General features: G+C 39.4%; 3 protein-coding genes across 8 annotated transcripts in view; all 3 read left to right on the top strand.

Annotated features, from left to right (window-relative positions):
• Nucleotides 1–909: 909 nt before the first annotated feature.
• Nucleotides 910–7,520, top strand: LOC128354352 (transmembrane protein 237B-like). The gene is made up of 14 exons (XM_053314589.1): nucleotides 910–1,071; nucleotides 1,305–1,340; nucleotides 3,346–3,377; nucleotides 3,547–3,560; nucleotides 3,656–3,727; nucleotides 4,446–4,574; nucleotides 4,669–4,762; nucleotides 5,070–5,230; nucleotides 5,386–5,518; nucleotides 6,411–6,602; nucleotides 6,746–6,819; nucleotides 6,912–6,999; nucleotides 7,085–7,206; nucleotides 7,296–7,520. Exons 1-14 carry the CDS (start codon nucleotides 1,051–1,053, stop codon nucleotides 7,358–7,360), a joined length of 1,233 nt encoding a protein of 410 aa, XP_053170564.1. The 5' UTR covers nucleotides 910–1,050; the 3' UTR covers nucleotides 7,361–7,520.
• Nucleotides 7,521–8,836: 1,316 nt separating this feature from the next.
• On the top strand, nucleotides 8,837–14,895 carry LOC128354351 (cytochrome P450 20A1). Its single transcript, XM_053314588.1, has 13 exons — nucleotides 8,837–8,999; nucleotides 9,450–9,499; nucleotides 9,898–10,064; nucleotides 10,158–10,303; nucleotides 10,382–10,549; nucleotides 10,866–10,944; nucleotides 12,105–12,217; nucleotides 12,322–12,376; nucleotides 12,510–12,630; nucleotides 12,785–12,896; nucleotides 13,292–13,356; nucleotides 13,950–14,039; nucleotides 14,120–14,895. Exons 1-13 carry the CDS (start codon nucleotides 8,928–8,930, stop codon nucleotides 14,268–14,270), a joined length of 1,389 nt encoding a protein of 462 aa, XP_053170563.1. The 5' UTR covers nucleotides 8,837–8,927; the 3' UTR covers nucleotides 14,271–14,895.
• Nucleotides 14,896–15,757: 862 nt separating this feature from the next.
• LOC128354104 (abl interactor 2-like) overlaps nucleotides 15,758–17,549 on the top strand; it is a 25,346-nt gene continuing 23,554 nt past the window's right edge. For all 6 annotated transcript variants that reach the window (XM_053314359.1, XM_053314357.1, XM_053314356.1 and 3 more), the window contains exon 1: nucleotides 15,758–15,874. In XM_053314359.1, coding sequence (XP_053170334.1) covers nucleotides 15,758–15,874 — 117 coding nt within the window. The remainder of the gene's footprint in view (nucleotides 15,875–17,549) is intronic.

The following is a 17,549-nucleotide window of genomic DNA, read 5'->3' as shown; positions in this document are numbered from 1 at the left end:
CTAATATTTTCCCACCCAATGCCCCTTTTCCCTCTGATTTTGATCATTTAATATTGATCTCAACAATTGCCTATGTTGCCAGTTTGATACCTGAATGTGCTGGGACCCACTTTTCTATCGTATTCACTATTCTTGAGTTGATAAAGAAGATTTAATTAAGCAGATCCTGATTATTCATATCTATAAATGTGATATGACTGTGTGTGTGTGTGTGTGTGTGTGTGTGTGTGTGTGCCCTGTGTTGATTTTTTTTACATGCAGATAGGTGTGTGTCATGACGCGGTGACGATTGGCAGAAGAGGTTAGTGCCCTGGTCTGTGATTGGCTGCAGCCGGAAGGTAACTGATATAAAAGAGCCAAGATGGCGGCCGTCTGGTGGTAGCAGAAATTACCCCGTCCTACTCCTCTTCTCCCAACCAGCTACACTTCTGTTCTGTCTTGTGTTGAGTGTAGACATAGTTTTGATAGTTTCTTTTGAGTAGTAAGGGTACTTTATTTGTATCTATAGGTTCATTTATACATTTGTGTAATACATTTTCCTTATTTACAGACCAAACTTGCTCGTGGCTACTTGGGATTTGGGGATTTGGGGATCCCAAGTGGCCATGTTATGCCCCAGTCCTAGGCACCCCTAGACTGGAGCATAACAAATGTCTTAATGCATATAAGGGACAACACAGAATCACTACATATTATTATTTTGCTGCAAATAACGTGTTAAATCCATCTTCACACCAACAGCATGGTAAATATTTAACTGTAACCGCCTCTACTCACTTTATATGCTGACGTCATTAGTTCTCCCGGCCCGCCCTTCTCGCCCTCTGATTGGCTAACTCTTTAATCTAAACCAATCATACTCCTCAAGGAGAACGAGCACTAGCCAATCAGAGGCAGAGGAGGGCGGGTCATAACGGGTATAGCCGCTTTGCTCGCACAGTGTAAATAAACTAAAAGTAAAAGGTTAATTTAACCACTTTTTAAAGGTTGTAGTCATTAAAACGAACATGAATTCAGTAGTTTAACATTTGATGGTGATATTTCGGGAGTATGGAGGCGGGAGGCTCAAAGGTAACACGTTTATTGTTCTAAATAACGGCCAATATCAGTGTAACTAAAGGTAGCTAGTTTTATTTTAGCAATGTTTTGGTGTAAAACAACTTCAGCTACTGTTAACTTTCTGCTCATTAAACACTTCATGCTGGTCTGTCATAATAACATACTGTATATGCATTTAATTTAGCGTTTCATGTGTCAAAGTTACATGTAAACATTGCTTATAATCTGTCTTTTTATCATTATAGAAAATGCGACCCAGGGAGCTGCCTCCTCTTCCTCAGGTGAGTCCATCAAATACAAGCTTTAATACAGTCATTTTATAGTTATTAGAGCACTAAACTATGTCATAATAGTTAGGTAGTGTTATCCATTATTAGTGGGAAAAACTGCACTGTCCTAAGGGATATTTTTGTTGCAACTGATAGCTGTTTTCCTATTTACAATGTGTTACTTATGCTTTTGAGTTTTTGTAGATAATTCACTCCATTATATGCTCTACTGAGTCTGATCAACAGCTATACAATGCATTTAAAGTATACAGTATTTCATATTAGGGTTGCATGATATGGTCAAAATCAAATATCAGGATATTTTTGACCAAATACCTCGATATTGATATTGAAACAATATTGAAGGGCCCATGGTGCTTTCACATAATATGTACACAATGAGATTTTGGATAAATAATCATTAGTAATGTGGATATAATGACTAAGTGAGTAAAGACAAATTATAGACCAGCTGAAACAGTCTGGTAAGTGCACCAAATTACACTTTACAGTAATGCAGCCTTTAAAACCAGGATAAGACAACATTTATAACATATTACTATACCCTAAATCTGAGATGAAATCAAGTCTCATTTCACAATGTCAATATAATATCAATATAATGCCCAGCCCTAATTTAAAATCCTACATACACTAGTGTTAAATAACTAATAGTCTGTTAACTAGTGATAAAGTCAGGTTAGCAAAGAAAGATATACTGTAAAACACTGTCTGAGTTCAGCTTCTCAGATGTGATGATTTTGCTACTCTTTTATGTCTTAAATATCAGTATAAAGAGAATATAATTGTGTTTTCAACTGTAGGCTGAACAGAATAAACAATCTAAATATATCAACCTGGGCTCTGGGAAATTATTATAGGAATTTCTGATTATTTGATAGACAAACAACCCCAAAAAATAGCCAACCGTGGTCTCAAGCTGCTGCTGTAAAATACTCAATAAAGCTAATAAACACACAAACATGCATTCATGAGTCAGTGGAACCAGACTGGCAGCAGATGTCTCAGAAATGACTCACTTTGAATATCTGTGAAAGCTTGTGAATCTGCATAAAATAAACTAAAGTCAAGACAAATGTATGCAAGTTGATTTGAAACGCCACTTTTATCCGTTATATAAGTTTTTGAATCAATTTCATCTGGAAAAATCGATTAATTACAATCTGATTCCTCTGAAAGCTGAGGAAAATTAAACAGCTGGATACCAAAACTGTGACACTTTGAACTCTTTGATCACCAGCCAATAAAAAACCCTGAAGAGTGATTTATTTATTATTTCTCCATGAGCACCATTAGAAAGATTAGACCAGCAAGCTTCTATAATACCAGACTCTATAGATGCACACACACACACACACACACACACACACACACACACACACACACACACACACACACACACACACACACACTGCTCACAAGAGTTTGAAAAGGTTTTAGTTGTCTTGACCTCTGTCCTGAGTAATCCCGGGTTCTGGCGGATGTATGATCACAGATTTAGCCGGGATTTAAGCGTTCAGCCGAGATGTTACGTGTAGCTTCGCTGCTCTCTTAACTCCACTCTTGGGTGGAATGGCCAGAAAGACGACGGTAAGGTTTCTCCTCGGGCTGCTGCTTTAATTTTAGTGTTTAATTTTATGAAATGCTCCTCGTCATTTTGTAAGAGGAGGTGGGTGAATTTCGAGCAGAGGTGTCTGGGTTTTTCAAATGTGTTTCAGGAATGCTTTGATGGGAGCTTTTTGATAGTTAGTAGGTTAACTTGTAAGATTGTGCACATAACTTCTTTTATATGTGTCGTTTTTTAAATAAAATGAGCTGAAATCAACTTTTTAAAAACTTTTTTCATTCATTTAGAAGAAATATTGTTGATTAGATCACAAAAACAGGACTTCAAATAAATCAGGTGTTGTTGGCTGTGAAAACATTTGATTTCTTGACACTATTAGAAAATGAACTTAAACAGAGAAAGTGACTCCTTTCTCTTTGTCTTTTTCAGCGAGGACAACGAGCACTTCCAACAATGCCAAGGTAGGTTAATGCCTGAATTAACCAAGCAGATTACAGCTGATTTAAGTTATATAATACTTAATTTAATGTATTGGACACCTTTCCTCCTGGTTTGTATCTGAAGTGTTTATACTGAAAAGTCAAACTAAACTCTTCTTCTTTCTTCTGTCACATGTATGGACACATGAAGTCAAGACACAGCTGGTAAGTCAGGAATTGTTAATGATGTATTTCTCTCATATTTGGGGGGAGAGCTCTCAGTTTGAGTCAATTCTTCTTTTATTTATCATTGTGTGTAGGAGAAGTACCGGTAGGGAAACATAAGAAGAAGAGGGTGAGAAAAGAGCCGAATGGAGTCGACGATATGGACGGTATGTAACACACACACACACACACACACACACACACACACACACACACACACATACACGTCCAGTAGAGAAGCCTTCCTTTGCTACATCCAGTCCTTCATCTTCACCATTTTTTCGTTCTTATCAAACGTTTTATTAATCAGAATTTAAAGGGCATGAAGACTCACAACTTTCCCTTTAACCCTGATGAGCCTGACAGTTATATTTTACTACTGAGATAATGTTTGATTTGTTTATCTGTCAAACATTTCTGTAGATGTGTTAAGAATATTTTAAGATGAATCATGATGGCTTAAAATCATAAAAGTGAAGCTTTATCATTAAATTTTGCTGCAAAATTGAAATAAAAATACAAAAATTCTGTCCAGTTAATCACAAAAATGTTGGTTTTTACATTTCTGTCTCTTCAAATATAAAATCTGTAACATCATTTTAAGATGAATCATGACTGCTTTGCTATTGAAAGTCTTGCTGGCTGTATTTTCTCATCAAAAGACGGCAGTATAAACCCATTTCAAGGTCAAAAGTCGCTTTTCAATTGAAAGTTTTTGTGCTTTTATAGAAAAAAAACGACATTGAAATGTTGCTTTTGAATCCTTGAACACTTGAACAGGATGAAGAAGACGTGCTGATAGACGTACATGAAAGTAAATGTCTTCTTCCCACATTCAGAGTCAAGTTTCACATGTGGTTTCTTTCTTCCCTCTGTGCTGTGTAGATCAGGGGATGGAGATGGGAGGTCTGAGCAGCAGGAGGGTGTCTGCGGTCGGGGAGCAGCTCACATTTGAAACCACGAGCGACCCGCCTCCACAGAGGAGGAAGAGGAAAAAGAAAAGTGCCGCTATAGGTGAGAAGAACAAGAAATCAGTGTCACAATGTAGAGGAAGTCCGCTAGAATCTGCACTTTGGGTTAAATCTGTGATTGTGTTCGGGGGTTTCAGATCTTGAAGACGACCAAGCCGACCTGGTGAACGGAGATACAGTCGAACAGACGACCGATGGAGAAGAAGTAGTTAAAAAAAGCAAAAAGAAGAAGTAAGAAACACTCAAATATACTGTAAATATAAATAAGTAAAATTAATTTTTAGTGATTTTTGCTGCGTCATGCTTCAAATTTATGCACAACACCTGTTTTCAGTTTATGGTTTCTGCATACTTAGATACTTAGATTTGTGTTTCTTAATATTATTTTATTATTTTTTGAGTATTTGAAGTACATTATAACTGAGTAAAACCAAACCAAAGTCCAGCACTAAAGATTATTAGAATTTAAGGAAGTAAAAGGATTTCAGATTTTTCTCCTTTTCTTTAACCTATCGTCTTCATTTCTCATCATTTTTAGGAAGGCGAGAGTCATCGAATCGCCGCAGCTTCCCGACGAGTTGGACGTAGAGGAGGATGACATCATCACCGACACGCCGCCTCCGATCCCCCAGCATTCCTTGTTCACGGCGCCGCAGGGCCAGAGTCAGCCGGTCGGGAAGGTTTTTGTCGAGAGGAACAGTGAGTCATGAAAAAAAAAACGTGTGGTTTAATTTAAAGGATTACACTGGAGGATCTGATGGAGTCACCGCTGATCTGTGTGTGTGTGTGTGTGTGTGTGTGTGTGTGTGTGTGTGTGTGTGTCTGTGTGTGTCTGTGTGTGTGTGTGTGTGCAGAGCGTTTCCAGGCAGCCGAGCGCTCAGAGTGGAGGAAGACCAGCGACCAGATGGAAAACCTACCAGAACTCCAGCACATTCATCCGCTCTGGACCACCAGAGACGTTTCTCTCAGGGTGCACGACGGCTTCAGGTGAAAGAAACAAGTCGAAAGTTGTTTGTTTGTGTGTGTGTGTGTCACTAGAAAACAAAAAACAACACACCCACATCCTCTATCCAGTTGGGGGTGGGTGCTGGACCTATAGGAAAATAGAAAGTTTACACACCATAGGAGCTCCCTTACAGTTAGAATTTAATGAACTGATGATACCGGCTCTTCTTCAGATGCTCATTAAGTGAGAAGGCTCAGAGACGCCATCTTTTTTTAAAATCCCATGGCCCAGTCATGTGACCTAACACACCTGTGGTACATCTGTCTCAATTCATCAATAGAAAAAAGGAAAAAACTTCTTTAGAGATAGTAGTACAGTAGTAAACATGCATAGAGATATAAATATATACACATATATACATAAACATCTAGATCCTTAAAAAACAGGACTCAAGCTGTACAAGCCATCATATTACATAAAAATACTATTAGATGGTGCGCAGGTGGTCGAGTGGTTAGAGTGCATGCCATATACGCAGCTGACCCCGGTTCGAATCCCGATCGGAGGTCCTTTGCTGCATGTCACACCCCCTTCTCTCTCCCATATTTCCTGTCAGTCTACTGATAAATAAAGGCGTCTATGCCAACAAAATCTTTAAAAAAAAAATATATATATATACTATTAGAGGCGCCTCTTAAACATATCAGATATAGGGACCATATATAAACCGCATCACATCAAGGAGATAGACAGTATAGGTACAGATGTCATGACAATTAACATTGAAAAAAGCAAGGACAGTGATATAGATGTCATGAAACTGACCTCGTATCGTTCACTCCCTCATTTAAACCTCTCTCTCTCCTCTCTCCTCTCTCCTCTCTCCTCTCTCCTCTCTCCTCTCTCCTCTCTCCTCCTGTATCCGTGCTTCAGGGTGTTGGGTCTGTACTGTCACGGCTTCCTGGCGGGTTATGCCGTGTGGAACATCGTGGTGGTTTACATGTTAGCCGGTCAGCACCTCACCTCTCTGTCCAACCTGCTGGAGCAGTATCACAGCATGGCGTACCCCTCCCAGTCTCTGCTCTACATGCTGCTGGCCATCAGCACGGTGGCGGCTTTCGACAGGTAACACAGCCCAAATTAACAGTTAATTGTAAAGCTTCTCTTGGTAAAGTTTTCCAGCATTCAGACTTATGATACTGGTGAATTTGGCTGCTGTAAAAGATCGTGTTGATTATAGTTTTGTCTCCTAAACTCTTGTGTTGCAGAGTGAACATGGCTAAAAGCTCCATAGCACTGCGGGAGTTTATCACGCTGGATCCCGTCGCTATCGCCTCATTCTGTGAGTCCACACTTCAAAAAACAAAATCCAACCCACTCCTTAAAAAAACTCTTCTTTAAATTGACTCTCTTTGTTTCTGTCCATCCCTGCAGTGTATTTCTCAGCGTTGGTCCTCTCCCTCAGCCAGCAGATGACCAGCGATCGAATCAACCTCTACCCGGACTTCAACACAACATTATGGTGAGCTACACTGCTGGAGTCAGATTATAGAAATGTTTCTGTCTCATTATGACACCTTTTAATATAATGCTTATTTCCTCTCCAGGCCTCCAGGATCAGAGCACCAGATTCTTCACCCCTGGGTGACAGTTAATCTTGTGGTGGCTCTGCTCGTTGGCCTAGCCTGGATCTTCATCGCCTCCCGACCCGAGATCGACTACACTGAGTGTGAGAGATGCTTTAATATCAATTTAAAGGAAATCCATTTTTAAAAAAGCAAGTTAATAATAATAAAAGCTGTTGTTCTTCCTCTTCAGGTTATCTGATGGCGATGGAGATCGAGCCTCCGAAGCCAGAGGACAAATCAGAGATGATGGCCTGAGGATCAGTTACTGCATATCAGCTCGGAGACACATTTTGCACATATATTATACACACTATTTTTTTGCACTGTATTTTAACAGTTAAATGTTTTGTAGATTATTTTTGTATTTTTTTGACTGTGCTCGTCTTTATAAATACAAGGTTTTATCCAACAAGTCCAGCAACGCTTCTTTATTATATCCTGAGGGGATTAGATGCATATGGATGAAATCTTTGGGAATATAAAATGAATCTGTACAGATTATCATCATACTGTATGTGAGTATGAGCTCGGGTCATAAGGCTGCAAGCATGAGTCACATGACAATGAATAAACAAAAAGGAGCAGCTTATATAGTATTCCTGACATGCCAGCTGTTCTCCATTATTTAACAGGTAACCTTAAAATATGATCTGCTATATGGAGGATAGTTATAAAAAATAGTATAATGTTTTATAACATTTCCCTAGACTCCCATTTATTTAATTTGGTACATTCATAATATGCAAGTATCAAATATATACAAATTAGAGGTAAGGTTTTAGATCTTAAAGTTTAACCCTTTCATGCATGATGTTCACTACAGTAGATATTTAGAAGTCATTTTGAACTATTTAAGTTGTAATACCATGCTTCAAACCCCCAATTTGTTTCTGAATTTTTATCTGAATATCATTTTTTGGCTCTCTCTCTCTGTCATGTTGAAATATTGCATCATCATCATATATTCAAAATGGTGTAAAGAGGAGATGTACCAGATAGCTCAGGAATATCTGTTCAATTCTTTTATTCTAAAGAATTCAACTCGTTTAGTTTATTTGAAGATAAAAAGCAAAAAATACATCATAATACAAGAAAAGTAACATGCAGATTTGTTGACATAAGGAAGCCAATAAAATTCAGGGGGGGGGGGGGGGGGCTTTGTCAGGTGGTCCTACTAACTAAAAAGGATGTTATACATACTTTTGTCAAGTTTTTAATATTTTTCTTAAAATAATTGGTATCATTTGTCACTTGTCTTTAATCTGTGATTTAATAATTCATGCATGAAAGGGTTAAAAAGCAGCTGAACTGCAGAAAAAGAAATTATTTTATATTTTAGTTGAAGTTGAAGCGCCTCATAGTTAAAGTGTGTGCATTGCAAATAGTTAATAGTATTTAATTAGCATGTATGCTTTAACAGAAGTGGAATAATAAAAAAAAAGTCTTAAAATGTGAATTATTGCCATGTGAAATATCATATGGGGAGTTTTGTGTTAAAGTAGTTGAAGTGTTAAAGCTAAAAACTGGTTGAGTGTAATTTTAAATTTTATTTTTTTTAAATCTAAACCCTCTTAAAAGTTAAATTATTAATCTTTATGTAAAATCCTGAAGGTGTAGCTCTCCTTCATCGATCCCTCTCTGAGCTCAACTACTTTTCTCTGACATCCATCGTGACTTTATAATCGAGCACAGAGCGGACCGATCTTATCTCCCCACTTTCTCTGTTGACGTGGTAGCTGCTGTTTTCATTTTAGCTGCTAAACCTGCAAAATAATCCATGAGGAAAAACTTATCTAGACTGTGCCATTAAAAGCGAGCAGTCATGCTGGACTTTGCCATCTTTGCTGTCACGTTTGTCATCATTTTGGTGGGAGCTGTCCTGTATTTATACCCAGTAAGTTAACTTAGCTCCTCTGCTAGTAGAAAAGTCTCACATGATATAATTTAACATCTTAAATGAAGCACTACAATCTGCTTTAATAAAAATGCAACTTTAAGAGTTACTATTGGGCAGTAGGAGCGCCTTTACATGCAGAGATAAAAGAGATATTTAAGTTAAAAATGTGTAATTAAATGCTGCTTAGTCTGTCATTTATATGCCGATTTTACCAGAAGACCCTAATAATTGACCCAGTTGCATTTAGTGGTGTCTTAAAGTATGTTTGTGTTCGCTATTAAACAAAAAATATAACTTAACCATATTTTAAATGAGGTTTTGTACCACTGAAGCTGCAGCTGGAGTTTGAACAGAGCAAATCCAACCTGTTGACTTATTTTAGGACACAATAGAAGTCCTTTTTTTCTGTTGTTAACATTTAAATCTAATGTATAATCTTGTTTGCAGTCATCCAGAAGGGCCTCTGGGATCCCAGGTCTCAACCCTACAGATGAGAAGTAAGCAACTTTTTTGTTATCTTTACTTCTCTTTATACAGCTGTTTACTTAGAAATGAGTGTATCCCATGTGAAAGTGCTGCAAAGTGGCCAAAAAGCAAGTATATTACTCTGAAATTAACTTAAAAGCTATTAAAACAAAGTGATTATCTTCCTTCAGCATAAAGCATATATATAAAGTGTGTTTTTATTGTAATTATGCAGCTCACAGATGTACAAAAAAGAGTCCAGTAAGTGTTAACATGAACAAAAAGCAACTTTATCACCCTTAAATTAACTTAAAAACAGATATAAGTATGTGATCATCTTCCTTCAGTATAAAGAATATATGTAAGATATGTTTATTAATGTAATTATGAACACATTTGTGAATATTTATCATGTCTTACTCTCTCACAGGGATGGAAACCTGCAGGACATTGTGAGCAGAGGCAGTCTGCATGAATTCCTCGTCAGTCTACATCAGGAGTTTGGGTCGGTGGCGTCGTTCTGGTTCGGCGGGCGTCCGGTGGTCAGCCTTGGCTCCGTGCATCAGCTACGGCAACACATCAACCCCAACCACACAAGTAAGCAGCAGCAGCTAATATCAATATAGTTTCATGCCTGACGCTAAACACAACTAACCAAAACTCTTTCTTTTGTCTCTTTGCTCTTCTCAGCCGACTCCTTTGAGACGATGCTGAAGTCGTTGCTAGGTTACCAGTCAGGATTGGGAGGCGGGGCCAGTGAGACCATCGTCAGGAAGAAGGTGTATGAGAGTGCAATCAACAGCACGCTGAAGAACAACCTCCCTCACCTGCTCAAGGTTCGATGAAAAGTCTACACTACCTACTGAAATATAAACTATGAGAAGATATTAAACATTAATAAATATGTTTCTTAGCTGGTGGAGGAGCTGGTCGGGAAGTGGAAGTCGTTCCCAGAGTCTCAGCACATCCCGCTGTGTGCCCACCTGCTGGGTCTGTCCATGAAGACCGTCACTCAGCTGGCCCTGGGCGAGCGCTTCAAAGACGACGCCGACGTCATTTCCTTCCGCAAGAACCACGACGTGGTGAGAGAGAAAGAGAGAGTCTGCTTTAAATGTAGCTGTAGGTTATACTTCACATGGAGGAAGGAGAGTGGGAGTTTTCAGTCTTTAGTCTTTTTTCTGCTGCTCAGGGTGTTGAAATCAGTCCTTTACATCTTCTATGATAGTTTTCTCCTCACATATTTGTTGAGAGATGGCAAAAAATCCACAAAAAAGGCAGAATTTACATATTATGGAGAGAATAATAACTCCTCAGGATTAAGAAATGTTCTATAAACCATGCCATAAACTGCAGGGAATTAATTAATTTGTTTATTTCTTCTTCTCTAATTCACACTAGATCTGGTCAGAAATTGGGAAAGGCTACTTGGACGGCTCCTTGGAGAAGAGCTCCAGCAGAAAAGGGCATTATGAGAAAGGTGAGTGCGGCTTAGATAATAACATTTCTCAGCCTAGAAAGCTTTAACACAGAGGTGTCAGACTCATTTTCATTCAAGGGCCACATACAGTCCAATTTGATCTCATGTGGGCCGGATCTTTAAAAAGATGGAAGGAAGGAGGGAAGAAGGAAGGAAGGAACGATGGAAGGAACGAAGGAAGGAAGGAAGGAAAAGAAGACAGGAAGGAACAAAGGGAGGAAGGAAGGAACAAAGGAAAGACAGAAGGAAGGAAGGAAGGACAAATGGAAGGAAGGAAGGACAGATGGAAGGAAGGAAGAAAGGGTGGGAGGAAGAAAGGAAGGAAGGCAGGAAGGAAGGAAAAGAAGACAGGAAGGAAAGATGGAAGGAACAAAGAAAGGAAAGAAGGAAAAAAGAAAGAAAGAAAGGGAGGAAGGACAGAAGGAAGGAAGGGAACACAGATGGAAGGAAGGAAAAAAAGACAGGAAGGAAAGTGGGCCGGGGTTGACCCCTCGGCGGGCCGGTTCTGGCCCACGGGCCGCATGTTTGACACCCCTGCTTTAACACAACTAACTTTTAAAGTTTTTTGTTTTTTTTTAAATGTACTCCAGTCAGTCAAACACTTTCAGTCCCATTTCCTATTCTGTGTTTTATTTGAATATCTGCTTCAAAACCGTACACTGTTTGTCACACCTGCTGAGTGTTGACATGCTGGGACAGAATTGGGTCTCTACTGTTGCTCAGCTGTGGAGAGACAGGAGGGAAAGTTTGCAGAAGGCTCAGACGTTATCTCTGGGGGTGTGTGTGTGTGTGTGTGTGTGTGTGTGTGTGTGTGTTTGTGTTTGTGTTTGTGCCGAGCAGCTTGACAGGCAGCTTGATACAGAGTCTGGGAACAGGCAGTTAGTGCTGTCGCCTTAATCAGAGGATAGCCACTGTTTGGGGGGGACTGCTATTGATTCACCTGCCAAGGACGATTGTTACAGGCTCTTGGCACCCGGCTGGAGTTTATTTTGGATTCCGTCTGAAGGGAAACAAGACGTATAGATGAAATTGGGTCTTTTTAACAACAGTGCCACCACATAACCCGAGTTGGAGTGTCAGGAAGCTCTCTGTACATGCCTAAAATATTTTAAAAAGTAGTGTTTTTGTCATGTTTTTCTCCCCCCCCCCTTGCTCTTCAGCTCTGTCAGAGATGGAGTCGGTGCTGCTGTCAGTGGCAAAGGAGAGGAAAGCCCAGAGGAAGCAGACGGTGTTTGTGGACGCTCTGCTCCAGTCGAATCTCACAGAACGACAGGTGAATACTGATCCAGGAGAGAAGACGCCCGCTGCAGGTTAATACACACTGTCACTGTTCCCCCCAAAAAAAAGTCTTGAAATGACTTTTGTTGCTTGTTTCAGATCATGGAGGACTGTATGGTTTTCACTCTGGCTGGATGTGTCATCGCTGCCAACTGTGAGTGATGCTTTATGAGGTTTTATACATAATTTATTGAGTATCTGTGTCCAAGATCATGAAATCAAACTCTAAAATCCTCGTTTTCAGCTATAAAAAAAGTGAAATTGTGTTGGTTTTGTTTTGTTATCAGTGTGTATCTGGGCTCTTCACTTCCTGTCCACCTCAGAAGAAGTCCAGGACAAGTTGTACAAGGAACTGGAGCAGGTTTTAGGCTCTGATCCAGTTACCTTGGACAAAATCCCTCAGCTCAAGTAAGAGATTCAAATCCAGCAAATAGATAATAGTATCGATAGTCAGATAGTTTCAGCACTTGTTGAAATGAATTGTTGAATCTTCTGGCTTATTTCGGCACGATCGGTTGCGTCAGATAACCTTGATCTTATCACATTTCCGTCCTTTAACCAGATACTGCCAGCAGGTCCTCAACGAGACGGTGAGGACTGCCAAGCTGACCCCCGTCGCGGCTCGGCTGCAGGAAGTGGAGGGAAAAGTCGATCAACACGTCATCCCCAAAGAGGTATCTGGTTTCCTGCTGTCTGTGGAGACCTGTTTGTTTCTTTCTCTTCAGCTCAGCACCGATAATACATTTTAAAAAAAAAATCATAATACACAGGTGATAAAGGATTGGAGAAGATGAGCTATTCACACTTTAATATGTTAATAATGTGCCTGCAGAAAAACAAATATTTGACTTTTAGTGGAATTTAGATTTTACTCAAACACTAAATCTGTTTCATTTGGATAAGAATCTTCTAAATAGAGTCAGATTTAGCTAATTAATGCAAGAATTATCTGTTATTTGGTTATTTTTCAGTGCCTATTAGGTTTAGTAGCATGCATTTAGCTTCAAAACAGGAGGATTGTGCATATACTGTGTTTAAAAAGAGGTAAAGTATTATTGTTATGTTTCAGAGTTTGGTGATCTACGCTTTGGGAGTGGTGCTGCAGGACTCTGACACTTGGAGCACACCATACAGGTTTGACTTTTTTCATCAGTTCATTTGGAAATAGACAGAAATATTACTGGAGGGCAGAATGAGAAAGTTTGCAGCTGCCAACATCTGTGTGAAAAAGTATAATTAAAAAGCCTGAAAGCAGAAAGTCATTAATTATTTAAGATATCATTTTTAGCCCATCAGGATCAGAATCAGTCCATTTTTTTTTTGGCTTGACTTGATTATTAGAGCTCAGGAAAAAAGAAAACAGGGGTAGGACTTTTTCTTTTCGCTGCCTATATATTTTACAAATAAATAAACTGAACTAAAGAGCATGAGCCTCTTTGTCAACAGTGTTACATAATAATAATAATAATAATAATAATGATAATACAGACAGAAAGCATTCAGTTTATTTAGCATTGAGAAACCCGACCCAGTATTATTATGACCCTAAACACCCATATGTACGTCTCACGGCAACAGGTTGATCTGAAAACATTAATTAAAACAGTTCATCACTAAATATCTCCTGCAGCACACTGAACATACTGTATGTAGATGAGTTATAATCATGTGTGAGAATATCAGAGTGTGTCTTCAGGTGGGAAATATTGATCTATGTCATCACTCAGGTTTGACCCCGATCGATTTGAGGAGGATTCGGCCAAGAAGAGCTTCTGTCTGCTCGGTTTCTCTGGGAATCAAACATGCCCAGAGCTGAGGTAAAGACTCCCAAAACTTAAAAAAATCACTTCATACCCTGAAAGAAAAATGTGTTATTGATTTATTATATTCCCGACAGGTTCGCCTACACCGTCGCTACAGTCCTGCTCAGCACGCTGGTGCGGCAGCTGAAGCTCCACCCGTTGAAGGGGCAAGTCATGGAGGTCAGATCTGAGCTGGTGTCCACGCCTAAAGACGAAACCTGGGTCACCGTTAGCAGAAGAAGCTAAAAAAAATCCATGGGAGGAGGCAGGATATGACGAGCCATATTCCTCCGATAAAGCAATATGATTTACATCTTTATTCGAGGATTGAACAGCAATTAAACGACTGATTTCCATGTTTTATTTTACTTCCTGTCAAACTCTCTGAAGCTCTTTTTTCTACACTAGTTGCTGCACTGCCTGCCACATGTGTTGTCTTTCTCTACGTTTTCATGCGAGAAGTCTTAAGCACATCATATTTTTATTATATCGACTGACCACGGTTCAAATTTGCACTTGTTGAAAGACGCCATCTGTTAAAGGAGGGAGAAACCCGGTGCTCTAATGCTCTAAGATGTAGAAGGAAAAGTAAAACAACTTGTGCCGCCAGATGTTTTTTTTTTTTTTCTACATTTCCTCAACTGCCTAGAGTCAAAATTCCCAGTGGCATATGGCTTGTTTGTCTACTAACGCAGCCACATGGCAATTAGACATTTCATTCCCTTTTTTAAAAACATATCTCAATAAATATGTATGAAAATCTGCTGTGGGTTTTTGGTTTTGTCATTTTATAGTCATCAAACCTTCAAGAATGAGATTTTGTTGTTTCGACCTACTGTACTGAAGGCGTTTTGAGCCTGTAAAATTCATCTAAGGTACATAAATAAAGTATCATCATTATTGTATGTATTTAATTTGTTAAAGTGTAATATCTCTAAACTGAAACCTGATAAAATGCAGTTACTATTTTATAAGTGGTGGGAAGTAACTAAATGCTTTAACTCAACTACTGTACTTATTGTATTTAAATGTTATATTACGCTTTCACTCCATTACATAAATGAAAGCTTAGAGAAAATGTATTAATTTAATCCCTCTGACCGATATATTATTATATATGACATCATTACTAGATTATTAATAGTGAAGCAGCATGTTACTGTTGTAGCTGCTGGAGGTGGAGCTAGTTTACACTACTTTATATACAGTTAGATATGATGCAACGCAACACTGGGTTTTAACAAATATTTAAGTATCTAAAAATTGTCTTCTTATTTAACAAGGAAACATCTCAGGGATTTCATAATGATATTAAGTGTTGATATAATGTATTGGATTTATATGTAAATAAGGTAAACAAGTCAGAATTGCAAAAAGTGTCCCAGATTACCCTAATCCACTTTAGTGGAGTAGAAAGTAGAAAATCTCCCTCTGAAATGTAGTGGAGTGGAAATAAAAAATACTCAATTAAAGTACCTAAAAACTTGCACTTAATTAAGCTTGGTTCCTCTCCACTGCTGATGATTAATTTGGGAACCCTTTCTGCTCCACAAGTGCTACCATTAAGAGATCCCCCTCTCTCTCTCCTGCAGTACCTCTTTCTGCCACTGTGGCGCTGGTGAGCTCTCCCTCTCCTGCAGTTCCGCTTACTGCCGCTGTGGCGCTAGTGAGCCCTCCACAAACACACACATACACACACATACACACACACCGCTCCAGCTAAAGATGTGAAAATGGCGGAGCTACAAATGCTTCTGGAAGAGGAGATACCAGCAGGACGAAGCGCACTACTGGACAGCTTCACCAATTTGGAAAGGGTCGCAGAGTACTGTGAGAGCAACTATGTCCAGGTGAGGTTACACCTTATTAGAAGAGGGGTGGTCGCTGGGTGTAAATATGTTTTAAAGGCTGGAGGAGGGGGGGGGGGGGCGAGCTGGTGCTAGGCTAGTTGGTGCTAACAACACGTTGTCAAGCCTTTTCACTAAATAACTAACATATTTATTAAAATTACCTCTCTATAATAATGTTTATCTTCTTCTCAAGAGTGCTCACGTGCTGATATTCCTTTAATAGAAGAGTGTGTGTGACTTGTGCATCCATTGTATATGTGCTAGCCAGCTGCAAACCATTTATATACTGGCACTGTGAAAATCAATGTATCTGCCCCTCTGCTGCTGGGGATCAATCACTGCCAGCTGATCAATCACTGCCAGCTGATCACACTGATCGGCTGCAGATTAATCCCTGGTTGGGGTTTGGGTTTGACATGAGGCGTGACGGTATCATCATCATCATCTACAACCAGTGATTTATGATGTTTAGGGGGGGAGAAACACAGCTATATGATATTCCTCAGAAATGCTCAGTTTAAAAAAAAGCTTGGCACAGACAGATGTGGTTTATTTTTATTTTTATTTTAAATTCAGAGGTTGCTGCTGGATGGGAAAAGCAGAATAATGTTGCATCTGTGTGTTCATATTTAATGTGACAGATGAGTGAAATTTACATTGAGAGAGAAAGAGAGAGAGTGAGAGAGAGAGAGTGTGTGTGTGTGTGTGTGTGTGGGGGGGCGATCAATCCCATTCAGAGCTTTTCTTTTTGTGATATCCTGCAGGTGTGAACCAATGGTGGAAGAAACACTCTGATTATCTGCTTGAGTAAAAAACCAAAACAGTGATGTAATAAATACTACATTACAAGTTAAAGTCATGCAAGAAACTATAATACTATAATACCTACTATAATATAAATATTATGAGAGATGTAGTTACAGTATTAGTTTCCACTGCTTTATATACAGTTAGCTAGTTTTGTCCAGTGGTTCCCAACATAGGGGTCGAGCCCCTCTGAAGGGTCAGCAGATAAATATGAGGGGTCATGAGATGATTAATGGGAGAGGAAAGAAGAAAATCTGACTTTTTCTCTAATCTTTGATTTTTGCTGAAATATTGGATCATTTGAACTTTAATGGAAATGAAACCATGTGAGAAGTTTAGAGCAGGGGTGTCAAACATGCGGCCCGTGGGCCAGATGCAGCCCGCCGAGGGGTGTGATCCGGCCCACTTGCCATCCAGTGCTCTTTTCCTTCCTTCCAACTGTCCTTCCTACCTTCCTTTTTTCCTTTCTTTGTTCCTACCTTCCTTTCTTCCTTCATTCCTTCCTTCCTCCTGTCCTTCCTTCCATCTTTCCTTCCTTCCTTCCTTTCTTCCTCCTGTCCTTCCTTCCATCTGTCCTTCCTTCCTTTCTTCCTCCTGTCCTTCCTTCCATCTGTCCTTCCTTCCTTTCTTCCTTCTGTCCTTCCTTCCATCTTTCCTTCCTTCCTTCCTTCCTTTCTTCCTCCTGTCCTTCCTTCCATCTGTCCTTCCTTCCTTTCTTCCTTCTGTCCTTCCTTCCATTCTTCCTTCCTCCCTTGTCTATCCGTCCTTCACTATCTTTCTTCCCTCCTTCCTTTTGCCTGTCTTTCCTTCCTTCCCTTCTTATTTCCTTATTTCCTTCCTTCCTTCCTTATTTCCTTCCATCTTTTTA

This window comes from Scomber japonicus, chromosome 24 (assembly GCF_027409825.1).
Source record: "Scomber japonicus isolate fScoJap1 chromosome 24, fScoJap1.pri, whole genome shotgun sequence".
NCBI classification, from domain to species: Eukaryota; Metazoa; Chordata; class Actinopteri; order Scombriformes; family Scombridae; genus Scomber; species Scomber japonicus.
This window is presented reverse-complemented; position numbering and strand designations above follow the sequence as displayed.